The 20,570-nt window shown below is 46.0% G+C and overlaps 1 protein-coding gene across 1 annotated transcript in view; it reads right to left on the bottom strand.

Annotated features, from left to right (window-relative positions):
- Positions 1–285: 285 nt before the first annotated feature.
- Positions 286–20,570, bottom strand: part of LOC144669349 (receptor-type tyrosine-protein phosphatase H-like) — a 54,299-nt gene continuing 34,014 nt past the window's right edge. Inside the window, exons 16-23 of the mRNA XM_078531712.1 lie at positions 19,112–19,193; positions 18,747–18,837; positions 17,460–17,536; positions 15,960–16,094; positions 13,607–13,729; positions 11,926–12,083; positions 9,276–9,411; positions 286–1,152 (exon numbers count right to left, since the gene is read on the bottom strand). Of these exons, the coding sequence (XP_078387838.1) occupies positions 994–1,152; positions 9,276–9,411; positions 11,926–12,083; positions 13,607–13,729; positions 15,960–16,094; positions 17,460–17,536; positions 18,747–18,837; positions 19,112–19,193 (961 nt within the window). The 3' untranslated portion in view covers positions 286–993. The remainder of the gene's footprint in view (positions 1,153–9,275; positions 9,412–11,925; positions 12,084–13,606; positions 13,730–15,959; positions 16,095–17,459; positions 17,537–18,746; positions 18,838–19,111; positions 19,194–20,570) is intronic.

Below are 20,570 nucleotides of genomic sequence, written 5' to 3'. Positions count from 1 at the left end.
TGGTTTGGGGGTGAAGAAGAATGGTTTGGGGATGAAGAAGAATGGTTTGGGGGTGAAGAAGAATGGTTTGGGGGGGAAGAAGAATGGTTTGGGGATGAAGAAGAATGGTTTGGGGGTGAAGAAGAATGGTTTGGGGGTGATGAAGAATGGTTTGGGGGTGATGAAGAATGGTTTGGGGGTGATGAAGAATGGTTTGGGGATGAAGAAGAATGGTTTGAGGATGAAGAAGAATGGTTTGGGGGTGATGAAGAATGGTTTGGGGGTGATGAAGAATGGTTTGGGGGTGATTCTGTGCCTGGAGCCTCTGGAGTGAATCTCAGGGCCGTTCACAAAGACTCTGTCATCCCGGTGAAGCGATGTGAAGTGCAATCGTGAAACTCGGGAGGCTGCTCCTCGGTGGGAGGCTGGAGCTGGAGTCCCTCCGGCAGAACCTCTTCACAAAAGGAAACCTTTTGGAAGGTGTGGAAGAGAAATGTGGATCAGCGGGCACAGCGGGAGCACTGAGAGGCAGTGGGACATGCGGAGTCAGGGCGGGACACACAGGGAGACTGTTGGACGCACGGGGAGACTTTCGGACGCACGAGGAGACTGTCGGACTCACGGGGAGACTGTGGGACACACAGGGAGACTGTGGGACGCACGGGGAGACTGTTGGACGCACGGGGAGACTGTCGGACTCACGGGGAGACTGTCGGACTCACGGGGAGACTGTTGGACTCACGGGGAGACTGTCGGACACACGGGGAGACTGTCGGACACAGGCAGAATTCACGTACGGTGAGATGGAGACATTTTGACATAAAGACATAAATAGTGACAGGGACTGATGAAGCCTCAGTGACCACAGGAGCTTCCACAGGAGATGATGCTGACACTGGATTCAGCTTTTGACAGACCGAGTGTGTGGGGTGCAGAATAAAGGCACACATACAGTTAGAGACATATTCCATCTCAGGACTATTGCAACACAGCAAGGAACGGTACTGGAACTAACTAACGGCAATGTCTCTCAGCAGCATTGATGGCACTAATGTTCTCATAGATAAGATCCTGCTGCTTCTGGAGATCCTGTTGATTCTGGTAGATGGCCTCTTGGGGCTGCTTCGATTGGACTGTATCCAACATGCACTGATGCAGGAAGACATATTGAGGCTAGAAAGCAGTAAATGGAAAACAGAAATGGTAAAATGACAAATATCCTTATGGAAAGCAATCTCGTGGTTATTTAAATAAGGAATTGTTTGGCACCATTGTCAACAAACACTCCCAGGACAGGTACAGCACGGGGTTAGATACAGAGTAAAGCTCCCTCTACACTGTCCCCATCAAACACTCCCAGGACAGGGACAGCACGGGGTTAGATACAGAGTAAAGCTCCCTCTACACTGTCCCCATCAAACACTCCCAGGGCAGGTACAGCATGCGGTTAGATACAGAGTAAAGCTCCCTCTACACTGTCCCCATCAAACACTCCCAGGGCAGGTACAGCATGGGGTTAGATACAGAGTAAAGCTCCCTCTACACTGTCCCCATCAAACACTCCCAGGGCAGGTACGGCACGGGGTTAGATACAGAGTAAAGCTCCCTCTACACTGTCCCCATCAAACACTCCCAGGACAGGTACAGCATGCGGTTAGATACAGAGTAAAGCTCCCTCTACACTGTCCCCATCAAACACTCCCAGGGCAGGTACAGCATGCGGTTAGATACAGAGTAAAGCTCCCTCTACACTGTCCCCATCAAACACTCCCAGGGCAGGTACAGCACGGGGTTAGATACAGAGTAAAGCTCCCTCTACACTGTCCTCATCAAACACTCCCAGGACAGGTACAGCATGGGGTTAGATACAGAGTAAAGCTCCCTCTACACTGTCCCCATCAAACACTCCCAGGACAGGTACAGCATGGGGTTAGATACAGAGTAAAGCTCCCTCTACACTGTCCCCATCAAACACTCCCAGGACAGGTACAGCATGGGGTTAGATACAGAGTAAAGCTCCCTCTACACTGTCCTCATCAAACACTCCCAGGACAGGTACAGCATGGGGTTAGATACAGAGTAAAGCTCCCTCTACACTATCCCCATCAAACTCTCCCAGGGCAGGTACAGCACGGGGTTAGATACAGAGTAAAGCTCCCTCTACACTGTCCCCATCAAACACTCCCAGGACAGGTACAGCACGGGGTTAGATACAGAGTAAAGCTCCCTCTACACTGTCCCCATCAAACACTCCCAGGACAGGCACAGCACGGGGTTAGATACAGATTAAAGCTCCCTCTACACTGTCCTCATCAAACACTCCCAGGTCAGGTACAGCACGGGGTTAGATACAGATTAAAGCTCCCTCTACACTGTCCTCATCAAACACTCCCAGGACAGGTACAGCACGGGGTTAGATACAGAGTAAAGCTTTCTCTAACCTCAGAATGCCTCAGAATGTTTGCTAATACACCATGAAATTTCTATTTTCCACACTACCTAAGCCTCCAGATATCTATGATAATTTAATGCTGCATTCTCTGCCTGTGTGCATTCGGGACTAAAAGGTCAACAGGAACTAAGCTGAGATATCCAACCTCATTTCATACAGGGATTGTTAGAGGCAGCAGAGAGGAGAGGCGCACTGCATCAGTCAGCGCTGGGTCTGAATCCAACCCTAAAGGTGAAAGCTCCATGCCTGGAATGTCTCTATTCACATTGCTTTGTACATCTGACTTTGAGCAGTCAATTTTGTGATGGGAGTACTTTCCAATTGCCCATGGTACTTGAACAAATGAGGAAGAATGATGGATGTGTGGCTGGGTTCTTCTCCATTCTTCTAGAGAAGCTCAAAGCCAATGAAAAAGACTTCCTCATGGACTAGCCTACTTCCCTCTCTAAGACAGCTCAAGCTCTGGCACCTATGTCTGTGGCACCTGCCTCCTGACACCATGGCTGATCCTCTAACTCAACGCCGTACTCCCGCTCTCTCCCCTTATCCCTTGAAGCCTTTAGAGTCCAGAAATCTATCCATTTCCTTCTTAAATATATTCAGTGACTTGGCCTCCACAGCCTCTGTGGTAAAGAATTCCACAGGCTCACTAACCTCTGAGTGAAGTTTCTCCTCATCTCAGTCCTAAAAGGTCTACCCCGTATCCTGAGACTTTGACCCCTTGTCCTAGACACCCCCCAAGCCAGGGGAAATATCATCCCTGCATCCAGTCTGTCCACCCCTGTCAGAATTTTATATGTTTCAATGAGATCCCCTCTCATTCTTCTAAACTCCAGTGATTACAGGCCTAGTCGGCACAATCTCTCCTCATATGACAATCCTGCCATCCCAGGAATCAGTCTGGTGAACCTTCGCTGCACTCCCTCAATGGCAAGTGTATCCTTTCTTAAATAAGGAGACCAAAACTGCACACAATACTCCAGCTGTGGTCTCGTCAAAGCTCTGTACAGCTGCAGTAAGACATCCTTGCTCTCACAATGAAGGCCAACATACCACTTGCCGTCGTAACTGCTTGCTGCACCTGCGCAATGATTGATGTTCAAGGACACCCAGGTCCCTTTGTACATCAACATTTCCCAATCTATCACCATTTAAATAATACTCTGCCATTCTGTTTTTCCTACTAAAGTGAATAACTTTATCCACTTATCCACATTATACTGCATCTGCCATGTATTTGCCCACTCACTCAACCTGTCTAAATCACCTTGAAGCCTCTTAACACTCTCCTCATTGCTCACATTCCCACCAAGTTTCGTGTCGTCAGCAAACTTGGAAATATTACACTTGGTTCCTTCATCCAAATCATTGATATGTATTGTGAATAGCTGGGGCCCAAGCACTGATCCTGCTGTACCCCACTAGTCACCACCTGCCACTCAGAAAAAGACCTCATTATTCCTTCTCTCTGTTTATAGAGAATCATAGAGATTTATAGCACAGAAAGAGGCCCTTTGGCCCATCATGTCCTCACCGGCCATCAAGCCCCTATATATTTTAATCCCATTTTCCAGCACTTGGCCCGTGGCTCTGTATGCGATGGTGTTTCAAGTGTTCATCTAAATACTTCTTAAATGTTGTGAGGGTTCCCGCCTCAACCACCCTTTCAGGCAGTGAGTTCCAGATACCCCCTTACCCTCTGGCTGAAAATATTTTCCCTCAAATCCCCCCTAAATCTCCTGCCCCTTATCTTATATCCATGTCCCCTGGCTAATGATCCCTCCACTAAGGGGAAAAGTTCCTTCCTATCTACCCTATATGTGCCCCTCATAATTTTGTACACCTCAATCAGGTCCCCCCTCAGCCTTCTCTGCTCTAAGGAAAACAATCCCACCTTTCTAGTCTCATTTCATAGCTGAAATTCTCCAGCCCAGGCAACATCCTGGTGAATCTCCTCTGCACCCTCTCCAGTGCAATCACATCCTTCCTATAATGTGGCGACCAGAACTGCACACAGTACTCCAGCTGTGGCCTAACTAATGTTTTATACAGCTCCATCATAACCACCCTGCTCTTGTATTCAATGCCTCGACTAACAAAGGCAAGTATCCCATATGCCTTCTTAACCACCTTATCTATCTGTGCTGCTGCCTTCAAGGATCTATGGACATGCACACCAAGGTCCCTCTGATCCTCTGTACTTCCTAGGGTCCTACCATTCATCATGTACTCCCTTGTCTTGTTAGTCCTCCCAAAATGCATCACCTCACACTTTTCAATATTAAATTCCATTTGCCACTGTTCTGCTCATCTGACCAGCCCGTCTATATCATCCTGTAGGCTAAGGCTTTCCTCCTCCCTATTTACCACACCACCAATTTTCATGTCATCTGCAAACTTACTGATCATACCTCCTACATTCATGTCTAGATCATTAATGTACAGTACAAACAGCATGGGACCCAGCACCAAACCCTACGGTACACCACTGGACACAGGCTTCCAGTCACAAAAACAACCTTCAACCATCACCCTCTGCCTCCTGACACTAAGCCAATTTTGGATCCAATTTGCCAAATTCTCCTGGATCCCATGGGCTCTTACCTTCTTGACCAGTCTCCCATGCGGGACCTTGTCAAAAGCCTTACTGAACTCCATGTAGACTACATCAACTGCACTACCCTCATCTACACACCTAGACACTTCCTCAAAAAATTCAATCAAATTTGTTAGACATGATCTCACCCTGACAAAGCCTTGACTAACCCTTGCCTCTCCAAGTGGAGATTAATTCTGTCCCTCAGAATTTTTTCCAAAAATTTCCCTACCACTGATGTTAGACTCACTGGCCTGTTGTTCCCTGGTTTATTCCTACCACCCTTCTTGAATAATGGTACCACATTAGCTGCCCTCCAGTCCCCTGGCACCTCTCCTGTGGCCAGGGAGGATTTGAAAATAAATGTCAGGGCCCCTGCAGTCTCCTCCCTTGCCTCCCACAGATACATCTCATCTGGGCCTGGGGATTTATCCTCTTTTAAGCCCGTTAAAACCATTAATACCTCCTCCCTCTCATTGCTAATTTGTTCAAGTATATCACAGTCCCCATCACTGAATTCTATACCTACATCATCCTTCTCTATAGTAAATACAGATGCAAAGTACTCATTCCAAACCTCACCTACGTCTTCTGGTTCCTCACATAGATTGCTACTTTGGTCCCTAATGGGCCCTACTCTTTCCTTGATTATCCTCTTGTCCCTAACATACTTATAAAATGCCTTTGGATTTTCCTTTATTTTACCCACCAGTGCTTTTTCATGCCCCCTCTTCACTCTCCTCATTTCTTTTTTAAGTAACCCTCTGCACTTTCTATACTCCATTAGGGCTTCTGCTGTTTTGAGCCCTTGGTATCTACCATAAGCTTCTCTTTTTTTCCTTTCCAATCCTGTACATTCCTTGACATCCAGGGTTCTCTGGACTTGTTGGTTCCTCCCTCCCCCTGTGCAGGGACATGCTGGGCCTGATCTCTCACTATTTCCTTTTTGAATGATTTCCATTGCTCTGATGTAGATTTTCCTACAAGTAGCTGCTCCTAGTCCACTTTGGCCAGATCCTGTCTTATCATATTAAAATCGGCCTTCCCCCAATTCAGACCCTTTACTTCTGGTCCATCCTTGTCCTTTTCCATAACTACCTTAAATCTTACTGAGTTATGGTCACTATCACTGAAATGTTTCCCCACTGACACTTCTACCACTTGCCTGGCTTCGTTCCCTGAAACTAGGTCCAGCACCGACCCCTCTCTTGTAGGACTTTCTATGTGCTGGCTTATAAAGCTCCCCTGGATACATTTTAAGAATTCTGTCCCCTCTAAACCTTTCACACTTTGTCTATCCCAGTTAATATTGGGGAAGTTGAAATCTCCTACTATTATTTTTATACTTCTCTGAGATTTGTCTACATATCTGCCCTTCTATCTTTCCCTGACTGTTCGGGGGTCTATGGTACACTGCCAGCAATGTGATTGCCCCCTTTTTGTTTTTAAGTTCTACCCATATGGCTTCATTTGAGGAACCTTCTAAGATATCATCACTCCTTATTGCAGTAATTGGCTCCTTGATCAATATTGCAACACCACCTCCTCTTTTACACCCCCCCACCTGTCTCACCAGAATATTGAGCTGCCAGCCCTGCCCCTCGCTCAACCAGGTCTCTATGATAGCAATGTTATCATATCCCCATTTGTAATCAATGCCCTCAACTCGTCTGCCCTACACGCAAGACTCCTTGCATTAAAATAAATGTCATCCAGCCTTGCCATGCTCCCTTGTGCCTTAAATATACTATATACGCTCTGCCTTCCAGGCTGACTTGGTTTTTCTTCTATAGTTGGCTGCACATCACCCCCTACTATACTTCCTCTCGTATCTCATCCCCTTGCCAAATTAGTTTAAACTCCCACCAACATCACTAGCAATCTTCCCACAAGGATGTTGGTCCCGTTTCGGTTCAGGTTCAACCCTTCGGACTTATACAGGTCCCACCTTCCCCAGAAACAGACCCAGTGATCCAGGAATCTAAAGCCCTCCCTCCCGCACCAACTCTTCAGCCACACATTCATCTGCTCTATCCGCCTATTCCTATATTCGCTATCATGTGGCACTGGGAGTAATCCAGAGATTACAACCTTTGAGGTCCTACTTTTCAATTTGCTACCTAGCTCCCTAAATTCTTGTTGTAGGACCTCATCCCTCTTTTTACCTCCTGTTTCCTGTCTGCTAACCAATTCTCAATCAATGCCAATATATTACCCCCAATCCCATGTCCTTTAATTTTACACACTAACTTCTTATGTGGGACTTTATCAAAATCTTTCTGAAAATCTAACTACACCACATCCACTGGTTCTCCCTTATCTATTCTGTTAGTTATGTCCTCAAGGAACTCCAGTAGGTTTGTCAAACATGATTTCCTTTTCATAAACCCATGTTGACTTTGTCTAATCCCGTTGATATTTTTTAAGTGTCCTGTTATCCCATCCTTTATAATAGACTCTAGCATTTTCTACCAATGAGGTTAGGTTAACCGATCTGAAATTTGCTGCTTTCTCCCTCCCTCCTTTTTTAAATAGTGGGGTTACATTTGCCGCCCTCCAATCTGCCGGGACTGTTCCAGAATCTACAGAATCTTGGAAGATGATTCCCAACGCATCCACTATTTCCATGGTCACCTCCTTTTGTACCCTGGGATGTAGATTATCGGGCCCTGGGGTTTTATCGGCTTTCAGTCCCATTAATTTCTTCAGCACCTTTGTTTTAGTAATACTAATTTCCTTCAATCCCTCCTTCTCACTAGACCCTTGGTTCTCTAGTATTTCTGAGAAGTTATTTGTTCCTTCCTCCGTGAAGACAGAACTAAAGTCGTTGTTTAATTTCTCTGCCATTTGCTTGTTTTCTATTATAAATTCTCCTGTTTCAGACTGTAAGGGACCTGCATTTATCTTCACTAATCTTTTTCTTTTTACATACTTATAGAAGCTTTTACAGCCTGCTTTTATGTTCCTTGCAAGTTAATTTATACTCTATTTTTCCCCTCTTAATCAACCTCTTGGCCCTCCTTTGCTGAATTCTAAACTGCTCCCAATCTCCAGGCTTGCTATTTTTTCTAGCGACTCCTCTTTGGATCTAATACTATACTTAATTTCTTTTGTTAAACATGGTTGGGCTGCTTTTCCTGTTGTGGTTCTGCCCCAGAAAGGAGTGTATAACTGTTGCAATGCAATACATTCGTTCCTTAAATATTAACCATTGGATTGTGGTGGATTGGGGTGCTAATCAAACGGGCTGTTTTGACTTGATGGGTCAAGCTTCTTGAGTGTTGTGGGAGCTGCACTCATCCAGGCAAGTAGAGGGTATTCCATCACACTCCTGACTTGTGCCTTGTAGATGGCGGACAGGCTTTGGGGAGTCAGGAGGTGAGTTACTCCCTGCAGGATTCCCAGCCTCTGACCTGCTCTTGTAGCCACTGTATTTATAAGGCTGGTCCAGTTCAGTTTCTGGTCAATGGTAACGCCCAGGATACCCTACGTTTGACATAAATCATTCAATCTTTGCTGTCAGTCCCATGTCAGCTCAGTGAATAGGAATGAAATTGTTTTTCTATAGCATCTTTTGAGGCCTCAGGATGTATCAAGGCATCTGCACAGCCATTGAAATACAGTCACTATTGGAAGTGTGATCACAGTTGCAATGTAGGAACAGTAACATATTTACACATGATAAGCTTCCACAAAGTGCAATTGATTGTGGTCAGGTAGTTTGTTTTTAGCGATGCTGGTTGAGAGATATACATCGATCAGGACACCAGGAAGAACTCCCATGCTCTTCAAATAGCGATGTGGCACCTTTTGCGGTCACCTGAGAGAGCAGATGGAGCCATGACTTGACATGACATCCAAAAGACATAATTCACCTCTGAGACAGCAGCACTTTCTCAACACTGTACTGAGAATGTCAGCTGGTGTTGTGGGCTCAAATCTCTGGAGTGGGACTTGAACCCATGACCTTCTGACTCCCGAGGCCAGAGTGTTAGCCACTGAGGAATGGTTGACAGCCCGAACTGTTCAGGCACGTGTTGAAATAAAGGAACTGTCTTTAGAGAATGGTTTTTCCCAGGATTTGGGAAGATATAGTGCTGGAAATTTCAGTTGTAGGAGGTTAGAGCCAAGTAGTGAAGAGCAGGAACAGGGCTTGGGAGTTGATTATAGAGACACCTTCCTGAAATGGATCAGAGACTGAAGGGTTCTGACCAGGAGACAAAGTCACTCACAGACAAAACTCCTCACCTCAGTCTGGACCATCAGTGGCCGGTTCAGTCTCATTTTATGGACAATCCCATAAACATCGATTACACCTTCCTCTTCTATCTGTTGCAGTAGGTAATCCAAGGCTATTAAAGTACCCGTCCGTCCTACTCCGGCACTGCGATTAAAACAGAGGGTGAGGGTCTTTAAACAGATTGCACAGGAATTTTCCTCTCACCTTCCCCACAACACAGATTGTTACAAAGAATTTTGATCAAAGTCTTCTGGGTCTTTATACTAATCAGCTCCCTCACACTGTCCCTCAGTAACCCTCTCCCTCCAGCGTCCAGTGATACTGACTGTATCTTTATTGATGTTAATCCAGCTCCCTCACACTATCATTCAGTAACCCCCCTCCCCCTAGCACCCTGTGTTACTGACTGTATCTCTACTGATCTTAATCCAGCTCCCTCACACCTTCACTCAGTAACTCTCTCTCTCCCCAGAGCCCTGTGTTGCTGACTTTACCTGTATTGATGTTAATCCAGCTCCATCACATTGTCACTCAGTAACCCCTCTCCCCCTAGCACCCTACATTACAGACTGTATCTCTACTGTTGTTAATCCAGCTCCCTCACACTATCAATCAGTAACTCTCTCCCCCAGCGCCCTGTGTTACTGACTGTATCTTCTACTGATGTGGACCTAATGGGTTGCATCCTAGGATATTAAAGGAAGTAGCTACAGAGATAGTAGCTGCACTGGTAGTAATCTTCCAAGAATCGTTAGATTTTGGGAAAGTCCCAGAGGATTGGAGACAGCCAATGTAACACCCTTATTCAAAAAGGGAGGGAGACAAAAAACAGGTAACTATAGGCCAGTTAGCTTAACATCTGTCATTGGGAAAATTCTGGAGTCTATTATAAAGGAATGATAATAATAGCAGAGCACTTAGAAATACTCAATCTGATCAAGCAGCATTAGCATGGCTTCATGAAGGGGAAATCATGCCAAACAAATTTATTAGAAGTCTTTGAGGAGGTGACAAACAGGATAGATAAAGGGGAACCAGTGATGTAATATATTTGGATTTCCAAAAGGTGTTTGATAAGCTACCGCCGATAAGGCTACTTAATAAGATAAGAGCCCAAGGTGGATAGAGGATTGGCTAACTAGTAGAAGACAGAGAGTTGGGATAAGGGGGGCACTTTCAGTGCGGCAACCTATAATTAGTGGAGTGCCACAGGGATCAGTGCTGAGGCCACAATTATTTACAATATATATTAATGGCTTAGATGAGGGAAGTGAATGTACTATTGTCAAGTTTGCAGGTGACACAAAAATAGGTGGGAAGGCAAGTGGTGAGGATGACACAAAGAGTCTACAGAGGGATATAGTCAGGTTAAGTGAGAGGGCAAAAACTTGGCAGATTGAATGTAATGTGGGAAAATGTGAGGTTATGCACTTTGGCAGGAAGATTAGAGGAGCTGAATATTATTTAAATGAAGAAAGACTGCAGAAAGCTGCAGCACAGAGGGATTTGGGGGTCCTCGTGCATGAATCCCAAAAACCTGACATACAAGTTCAACAGGTAATAGGGAAGGCAAATAGAATGTTGGCCTTTATTTCAAAGGGACTGGAATATAAAAATAAGGAAGTCTTGCTAAAACTATACACGGTACTAGTTTGACCACACGTAGAATACTGTGAACAATTCTGGTCCCCTTACCTAATGAAAGATATATTGATATTGGAGGCAGTCCAGAGAAGATTCACTAAGTTGATCCTGGGTATGGAGAGATTTTCTTATGAGGAGAGGTTGAGTCGGTTGGACCTGTACTCATTGGAGTGTAGAAGAATGAGAGGCGACCTTATTGTAACATATAAGGTTTTTAGGGGGCTTGACAGGGTAGATGCTGAGAGGTTGTTTCCCCTTGTGGGAGAGTCTAGGACCAGAGGGCATAATCTCAGAGTAAGGGGTGCCCATTTAAAACAGAGGTGAGGAGGAATTTCTTCCCTTTGAGGGTAGTCAACCTGTGGAATTATTTACCGCAGAGGACTGTAGAGGCTGGGTCGTTAAGTATATTCAAGGCTGAGACAGACAGGTTTTTAATCAGTAAGGGAACCAAGGGTTATGGAGGAAAGACAGGAAAGTGGAGTTGAGGATTATCAGATCAGCCATGATCTCACTGAATGGCGGAGCAGACTCGATGGGCCGAATGGCCTACTTCTGCTTCTACGTCTTATGGTCTTCCTCACACTGTCACTCAGTAACCTCTCTCCTCACAGCTCCCTGTGTTACTGACTGTATCTCTACTGATGTTAATCCAGCTCCCTCACACTGTCAGTCAGTAACCGTCTCTCCCCAGCAGCATGTGTTACTGACTGTATCTCTATTGATGTTAATCCAGCTCCATCACACTGTCACTCAGTAACCCCTCTCCCCCCAGTACCCTGTATTACTGACTGTATCTCTGTTGATGTTAATCCAGCTCCCTCCCACTGTCACTCAGTAACTCTCTACCCCCAGCGCCCTGTGTTACTGACTGTATCTCTATTGACGTTAATCCAGCTCCCTCATGCTGTCACTCAGTAACTCTCTCCCCAGCATTCCTTGTGTTTTTAAGAAGTTGGGAGCTTACAGTCACATGATGAACCAGAGCAGACAGGCGCAGTCACAATGGGTCCTTACCTGCAGTGTATGACAGCTGGGCAATGCTGACTCCTGTTCAGGTGTTGCTGAATTAGTTTGTGGAATGCTATCAGTTTCTCTGTGTTGTTGGGTACGCCATGATCTGGCCAGGCAGTGAATTGAAAGTGTGAGATTGAACGTTTCTCCGAGGACCCATCCTATCCAGAGAAGGCAGAGGTTTAGTCTCCTTTCCCTTTAATTCTCATCCTTCCTCTCCGGAAGGCACTCCCCCCACAATGTAACAAGCTCCACCGGGACTCCCTTACCTCGCTCAAACACCCATCTCACACGTGTACCCAGACTAGGAAAGTCTGATGGGATTTTCCATCACAGGTGGGGCCCGGCAAGGCCCAATCTCAATCCCTGTTCCAACATTCAATGATATCATGGCCTGACCTGTGACCTAACTCCATATATCCCTCCTCTTTTCCCCATATACTTTCATACCATCTCTCAATCTGAGATTTTGGTTAAGAATTTACAACTGACCTAGCATCAATTGTTATTTGCGGAAGAGAGTCCCAAACTTCTCCCAACCCTTGTGTGGAGAAGTGTTTCTGAATTTCACTCCTGAAAGATTGGAGTCTAATTTATCCCACTACCCCTACACTCCCCAGACAGGGCAAATAGCTCCTCTCTGTACTCTTACAAACTTCAGTCAAATCACTTAATCTTCTAAATTCTAGGGAATAAGACCTTAGTTTCAGAAGTCTCCGCTGGTAATTTGACCCTTGGAGATCATGTGTCATTTTAGTAAATCTATGCTTCTGTTAGGGAGGGAGTTCCAGGATTTTGACCCAGCGACAGTGAAGGAACGGCGATATAATTCCAAGTCAGGATGGCAAGTGGCTTGGAGGGGGACTTCCAGGTGGTGGTGTTCCCATGTATCAGCTGCCCTTGTCCTTCTAGACATTGTGGGGCTGGAATGTGCAGTCAAAGGAGCCTTGGTAAGTTCCTACAGTGCATCTTGTAGATGGTACACACTGCTGCTACTGTGCATCAGTGGTGGAGGGAGTGAATGTTGAAGGTGATGGGGTGTCAATCAAGTGGGTTGCTTTGTTCTGGATGGTGTTGAGCTTCTTCAGTCTTGTTGGAGCTGCACTCATCCAGGCAAGTGGAGAGTATCCCATCACACTCCTGATTTGAGCCTTGTAGATGGTTGTCAGGCTTTGGGGAGTCAGGAGGTGAGTTACTCTCTGTAGAATTCCCAGCACTTTCCCTGCTCTTGTAGCCACAGTATTTATATGGCTGGTTCAGTTAAGTCTCTGGTCAATGGAAATCCCCAGGATGTTGATGGTGGGTAATTCAGTGATGATAATATCATTGAATGTCAAGGGGAGATGGTTAGATTCTCTCCTGTTCCTATTTCTTATGTTCTTATAGACAAGGGAATCAAAGGTTATCGGGGTTAGATGGGAATGTGGAAATCGAAACACAAGAAGATCAGCCATGATCTTATTGAATGGCAGGGCAGGTTCAAGGGTCTGAATGGTCTACTCCTGTTCCTATTTCTTATGTTCTTATGGTCTCTTTTTTGGAGATGGCTATTGTCTGGCACTTGTATGCTGTGCCTGGTGCTATTGCACAAGCATAAGTCAACAACATTATCATATTATGCAACCACCTGGATGGTGGTACTGGATGGATCATGATCTTTCTAGCACATCCTAAGACCTCCCACCTTTTTGATACTGAATTTTCGGACGGTCCACTCGCTTTGGATGGTTTCTGATGTGACTGTCACTGTGATGTCTCCATAGGTACAGGGCGTGTAATCCAGCGGCCAATAGTGTTCGCATTTGACCTGGAACCAGAATATGTTTAAGAGGGCTTCATCCAAAATAATCACATAAGGTTACATAAGATATACGGCACAGAAACAGGCCATTCGGCCCAACCAGTCCCTGCTGGTGTTTAAGCTCCACTCGAGCCTCCTCCCATCTTTCCTCATCCAACTCTATCATCGTAACCCTCTATTCCCTTCTCCCTCATTTTCTTGTCTAGCTACCCCTTAAATATATCTATACTATTCACTTCAAACACTCCCTAGCCAGGATTTTCCGGTCCCGCAAACCTTTTGCTGATCCGTCAAATTTTTCATCCCAACTGCAACAATTCCCGCTGAAGGTGGGACCAGAAAACCCCGGCTCATGTGGCAGCGAGTTCCACTCTCTGGGTAAAGAAGTTTCTTCTGAATTCCCCATTGGATTTCTTGCTGACTACCCTATATTTACGGCCTCTAGCTTTGCTCTTCCCCACAAGGGGGAAACATTCTCTCTGTATCCACTCGATCAAAACCCTTCATAATCTTAATTTTTAAATATTATTTTAATTTAAGCCTTTTTTTCCCCCAAGAGTAGAGAGACCCGGCCCTGTCAACCCTTTCCTGATATGTATACCCATGCATTTTCAATGGTATCCATATAAATTTCTTTGTAAATGCTGTAATAGTGTGACACACAAGGCTTCTGGAACATAAGGACAAGGTGTCATCTTTGGGATCCTCCACTCAGCAAATCCCTGATAGTAACTGCGACCTGAGTGGTACACTTCTTGTCCCTGAGTCAGAAGGTACAGTGTTTGACTTCTACTCCAGGTGTCCGAGTGGGTGGAGACATAAGGCTCCGCCTCTGAACTCTGGGTTGACATCCAATGGGATCCTCAAACCTGGTGGGTCTGGTTTAATCCCCGCCTCACTGTAGGGATTGTAGGAGCCCATAAATTCCTCCTACCTGTAGTGCTCAATGGTTCAATTGCTTTGTGTTTGATTGTGTGATCCTGGCAACAGATCTATGCTCCCTGCATTTGATTGGTTAAGCCTGGGTGGGGACTCAGAGCAAAGTAGACAGACACCACAGAAGTTACTAGAAGCCAGAGCTGGGATAAGCATGACATTTTGTGATTGCAGAGATATTTTAAAACTCTTGTAAATAAACCTGTTGCACACTTAGAAACTAGTGCCAACTGTGTATTTCTCTGAGATATTTAAAATATAAAACACTGCTCTCTTGGACTAATGCTCCTCTTGACTGGTATGATGTAGGGTCGCCAACTGTGATTAAATGTATTCCTAGAGGTTTCATTGCATGACTCGCCTCCACGCTCCAGCCATTAGTCGGCCAACACAACTATCCTTGTGGCGTACGGCCTTCCTACGCCAATTGGAAAGTAAAAAGACTCATTACCCAATCGGATGATGCTTGACTGTCAGCCGAACAGCCCTTTTTCTCCCCCATTTTCAATATTTTTATATCTGATAAAGTAAAATATTCAAAGAAAATGGCTAAGGACAATCTTTTTTCATATCCCGATGATTTTTCTCCAGGATTGCGCACAGCCGAGGCCTGGAGATTGATCTTCAATTCCTGGAGACTCCAGGCCAATCTCGTTTGAAGATGGTTGTGACCATGGGAGGAATATTCATTTTGTGTTCTGTCAGACTGTTAGTCAGATTAGGAATCCCTCGAGTACTTAACACAATTTTTGCTAGACAAAGTGCGAAGATACGAAGCAGCAACTGAGAGAGGCCTGGAGCTTCTCAGAGAAGGGTGGATGATTCACTCCATCCCCTTGCCCTCAGCATATGAGTCAGGGTTTTGTACACTTGGAGAGACCTGGGAGATGGGAAGACGGAGAGGATACCTTAAAAATTGAGAGTCCCTCCCTGTTTTGCGGGCTTGCTCCTCACAACGGGCACATTGAGAGTGTCTTCATTCAGTGTGCAGGCTCAAATCTCAGCTGAACTCCACGCCATTTACAACAACAACGGCTCTCAAGTGCAACCCCGGTTTAAGACCAGTGACTTCGCTGTTCAAGACCGAGCTATGTGCAACTGACATAGCAACCCTGGCCAATGACCCTGGCTGTTTAATACCTCTTGCCCATGCAAACAGACAGAGACAGGATGGTTATTCTCACGAGCTGGAATGGACTCTACGAGCAGGTGAAAAACCAGAGTTCCGATCCCTGCGCTGGCTAGACAGCTGGTTTCAGTTTGTGACTAGACCGGTTCAAACTGAGAATCGGGGACTCACCCGAGTTACTTCCACACAGTTTGTCAGCATCACAATGACCTTCGAACGCTGCTCCCAAATCATTCGCCAGAAATCGGCCACTGTGTTCGGCAGGGGTCCCTGGGCAGCGATGAACTCCTTGTTGGACCAGTAACCCTACAAATAACCCACGGGAAAGAGAATTATAAACAGGAACCTTTGGAACAAAACAAAAAATCACTGAGGGCCAGGGTATCATCCTGGCTGGAATCTGGCGGGATGGATATTTAGAAAGGGAGGGGAAGAGGGGAGAGGGTAGGGAGTACCCATAATGTTCACCCACCATACCCATACACACCAGTGCCCATTATGTCCCATCCAAAAACTCTGCAAAACCAACACCAGCTACCCTGGGTAAGGCAGTAAACAGAGCTGAGTCAATGGTGGAAATTGTCATTGCTCTCTAATGCCAACTAATATGTGACTGGCAGAGACCAACTGGTGTGTGACGAATAATGCTCTTGGATGAGCAAGAAAGTGCATTCAATGCATGGGAATTAAGCAAAATAAGGACATCAAAATAGAGACCCCTAAATAATAGCCTCTAAAATTCAGTTTCTGTTTCACTAAGGCTAGGATGATTCTTTTGAATGCATCCTTAGGGTGTGGCCCTCACTGGCAAAGCTGGCATTTATTGCCCATTCTGATTTACAGCTAAGGTGGTGGTAGATTGTCTTCTTGAACCGTTGAATTCCATGTGGTTTAGGTACACCCACAGTGCTGCTAGGGAAGGAGTTCCAGGATTTTGACCCAGCGACAGTGAAGGAACGGCGATATAGTTCCAAGTCAAGATGGTGTGTGGCTTGGAGGGGAACTTGTATGTGGGTGTTCCCATGCATGTTGCCTTTGTCCTTCTAGGTGGCAGCGGTCACAGGTTGGAGAGGAACCTTGGCTAGTTACTGCAGTGCATCTTGCACATGGAACACACTGCTGCCACTGTGTGATGGAGGGAGTTGATGTTTAAGGTAGTGGATGGGGTGCCAATCAAGCGGGCTGCTTTGCCCTGTATGATGTCAAGCTTCTTGGGTGTTGTGGGAGCTGCACTCATCTAAGTAAATGGGGAGTATTCCATCACACTCCTGACTTGTGCCTTGTAGATGGTGGACAGGCTTTGGGGAGTCAGGAAGTGAGTTATTCAATGCAGAATTCCCAGCCTCTGACTTGTTCTTGTAACCACAGTATTTATATGGCTGGTCCAGTTCAGATTCTGGTCAATGGTAACCTCCAGGAAGTTGATAGTGTGGGATTCAGTGATGGTAATGCCATTGAATGACAAGGAGAGATGGTTAGATTCTAGTTAAATTTGTGCGCTCAATGAAAGACCTGATATCTTTCCTCATTCTGGCGTCCATTAGGTTTAGTAACAAGCCCTTTAAATTCACAGTAAGTTCTCCGATATCTTCCTTATGTGACTGTTTGGGGTCAGGGTTGCCATGGCTACAGAAGCAGATCCCTTCTTAATCTTTAGTATGCAACACTTACAGGCATGTAATTTGCATTGATGTAATCGGATGTGCTGCTCTCTAGCTGAGGAATGAGTTTAATTCTGGATGCATCATCTGAAAGAACCAAGGCGGGGAAAATAATGTCAATGAAATGATTGTCTATCCGCATGACAGCAGGAAACTCCGTCTGTAACATAGCAACAAAATTCAGGCCCAGGCTGCCTCTCGCTCATATTCATCTGTTGTGTTTTATTAACATATGAAAATGTTGGACAGAGAGAGAAAGAGCCACAAAGACCTTCCCATTCAGCCATCATGCAACTAAGTAGCCTGACCTTCCCCCCGCAGTATTCCCCATCCACATGTTTCTGAGGAGGGGGCAAAAAAAACCCAGAATTTTAAGTTGGCTATTGAGTTGGATGATCAGCCATGATCATGATGAATGGCGGAGCAGGCTTGAAGGGCTGAATGGCCTACTCCTGCTCCTATTTTCTATGCTTCTCTGTTTAAAAAGCCTAAGAATGAAAAGTTCAGGGAAATTCCTCTCCGACCCCAAAAGTGAATAAAAACATGATCCAGGAGGTAAGCATGACCACAATGGTACATTACCCAACATCCCATGGACCACCTGTACAGAGTAATATCAGCTTAGAGTCACAGAGCCATTATGGCACAGAAGGAGGCCATTCAGTCCATCAACTCCATACCAGGTCTCTGTAGAGCAACCCAGTCAGTCCCATTTCCCTGCTCTATCCCTGTAGCCCTGCAAGTTTGTTTCCCTCAAGTGTCCATCCAATTTCCTTTTGAAATCATTGATCATTTCCACCTCCACCTCCCTCCTGGGCAGCGAGTACCAGGTCATTACCACTCGCTCTGTGAAAAAGTTGTTCCTCACATCCCCCCTGCACCTCTTAGCCAAAATCTTAAACCTGTGTCCTTTGTATCATCAGCCAACAGGAACAGCTTTTCTTTGTCCAACTTATCCAAACCTGTCATAATCTTCTACGCCTCGATCAAATCTCCCCTCAATCTCCTTTGGCCCAAGGAGAACAATTCCAGCTTCCCCAACCTAAACGTGTAGCTAAAATCCCTCATCCCTGGAACCATTCTGGCACATCTCCCCTGCACTCTCCCAAGGACCTTCAGATCCTTCTGGAGTGTATGTACCCATTTCATGAGCCACAGACCAGTTCCAAAGGTCAAAAACCCAGAAAAGTTAACTCTGTTTCTCTCTCCACAGATGCTGCCTGACCTGCTGAGTATTTCCAGCAGTTTTGGTTTTTATTTCTGGTTTCTAACATCCATGCATGCCTTGGTTACTTACATGGTAGGACATTAGTGTATCGATTCTTTCCTTTGTTGTCCACAAGCAGGGCAGCTTCCACCGACTGTTTTGCCCCCACCATACTCAGATTCTGTGGTTCATGAATAGGAGAGCGGTTATTGATCAGTCTCTGGCTGAAGGATCTACATGTACTGCACTCCAATTCTAATTCTACACCGCACTCACCAGGGCCTCACTTTACTGGGAGGGCGAACCCAGCAGTATGTTCTTCACACACCATTGGTACATCAAACTCATCAAGATGGAGAACTGATTGTAACACAGGGGACACAGCACATTTTCCAGTGCCAAGATTGAACATTCCAATATAAAGTACAAACCCAGTCCTCTGGCTCTCTCCGTACCTGGTATTCCTCGGCAAAGCCAAAATCTGTGTCAGCGTGCTTTCTCTGAAAGTAATCCTCATATTCACTAACTGGAACAGGCCTGGTGAACAAAACAAAGTGAGGGTGAAAACTGCTTAATAGAGACACTACAGAAGTCATTTGGTAGTACAGAACTTGTGTAGCGCTGAAAAATATGTTGAAGCTTTTCATTTTGCACTCATCAGGACACTCGCAAGAATACCAAACGTAAAGGGAACAACAATTTATACTTCATGAGAAGAGAGTGCTGATCGGTTGGCAAGTGGACTTGTAGAGGTGCTGCCAAGGGGGATGCACCAGTTGACTGATGGCTCACTGTCAACTATAATGTTTTGTTTAAATTCAAACCAGGCAGGCTGGCTGATTGGTTTGACATGTGTCTTTTTTCAGCGATACAGAGACGGTCTTAATGGGGAGCTTTACTGGTGAGGGACACCTGCTACCAAGTGGCTCAGGTGGAGTATTGTATGCACAAGGTTTGATCCCTGCTCTGGGCCAAGTTCAACTGATGTCAACCAGTGAGGCAATTGATTAGCCTTAGCTTCCCTGGGCTATTAAGGGGAGCCAGTGAATTCACCTGGTATAGACACGCGCCGAGGTCACAGAACAGGTTTGGAGTTGGCTGCAATGTCAACCACATTGACATTCCCTGATGACATTTGGGGCAGGATTTTCCCACAGGCTTCAGCATTAATGGTATGTTAACTATGCTGTCATGATACACAGGTGAAGGGCATTGTTTAACTCAGTGCTTAGAGCACTTACAAAGAGTGACTGCTGGCACCCTGTGTAACAGGGTAGGAAGCAGACTTATGTGACGCTGCATTCTGTGAATAAACCTATTATCGCGAAAAGTATTAGTGTCTACATTCATACGTTGCCAACTGGCTTGGAATCGAAATAACATTCGGGACCCCAACATCCAGACAGGGGGGGGGTCCCAAGTCTGCACTTGGCAGCAGTGGGACCAGCTCAGTGATTTCACTATTTAAGAATGGAGGTTTGTGGGTGGGGGGGGGCGGGAGGGGAAGGGGGATGTCGATGCTGCTGGCTCAATCACTGGGATGGCAGCGCTGAAGCCATGGCCACGAGGTAGGTGCTGCTGAGGCAGTGCAGGAATCGATAGGGCACTTCCATTTTGCGGTGGCCTGGAACAGGTAAATCGAAAATGAAAAACCAGAGGGGCCCGGATGGCTCATTGGTGGAATGCGGGGGGGGTGACCTTCCCTATCCCTCAGGCTGCAGTGGCCTCCTGCCCCATCGGATGACGTAGAGGGGCCACCTTGGTGAAGCTGGTGGCCTGCCCCCTGGTAGGGGTGGGGGTGGGGGCGCGGGTGCTGCTCTGCTCCCTGTGAAATTCCAGCCGCCCGGAAAGATCGCCTCTGTGTTTCAGCCTGCCGCTGGCAAATTTCCTGACACTTTCCCAGCCTCTCCCACT

Source organism: Cetorhinus maximus, chromosome 29 (assembly GCF_964194155.1).
Source record: "Cetorhinus maximus chromosome 29, sCetMax3.hap1.1, whole genome shotgun sequence".
Classification (NCBI taxonomy): Eukaryota; Metazoa; Chordata; class Chondrichthyes; order Lamniformes; family Cetorhinidae; genus Cetorhinus; species Cetorhinus maximus.
This window is presented reverse-complemented; position numbering and strand designations above follow the sequence as displayed.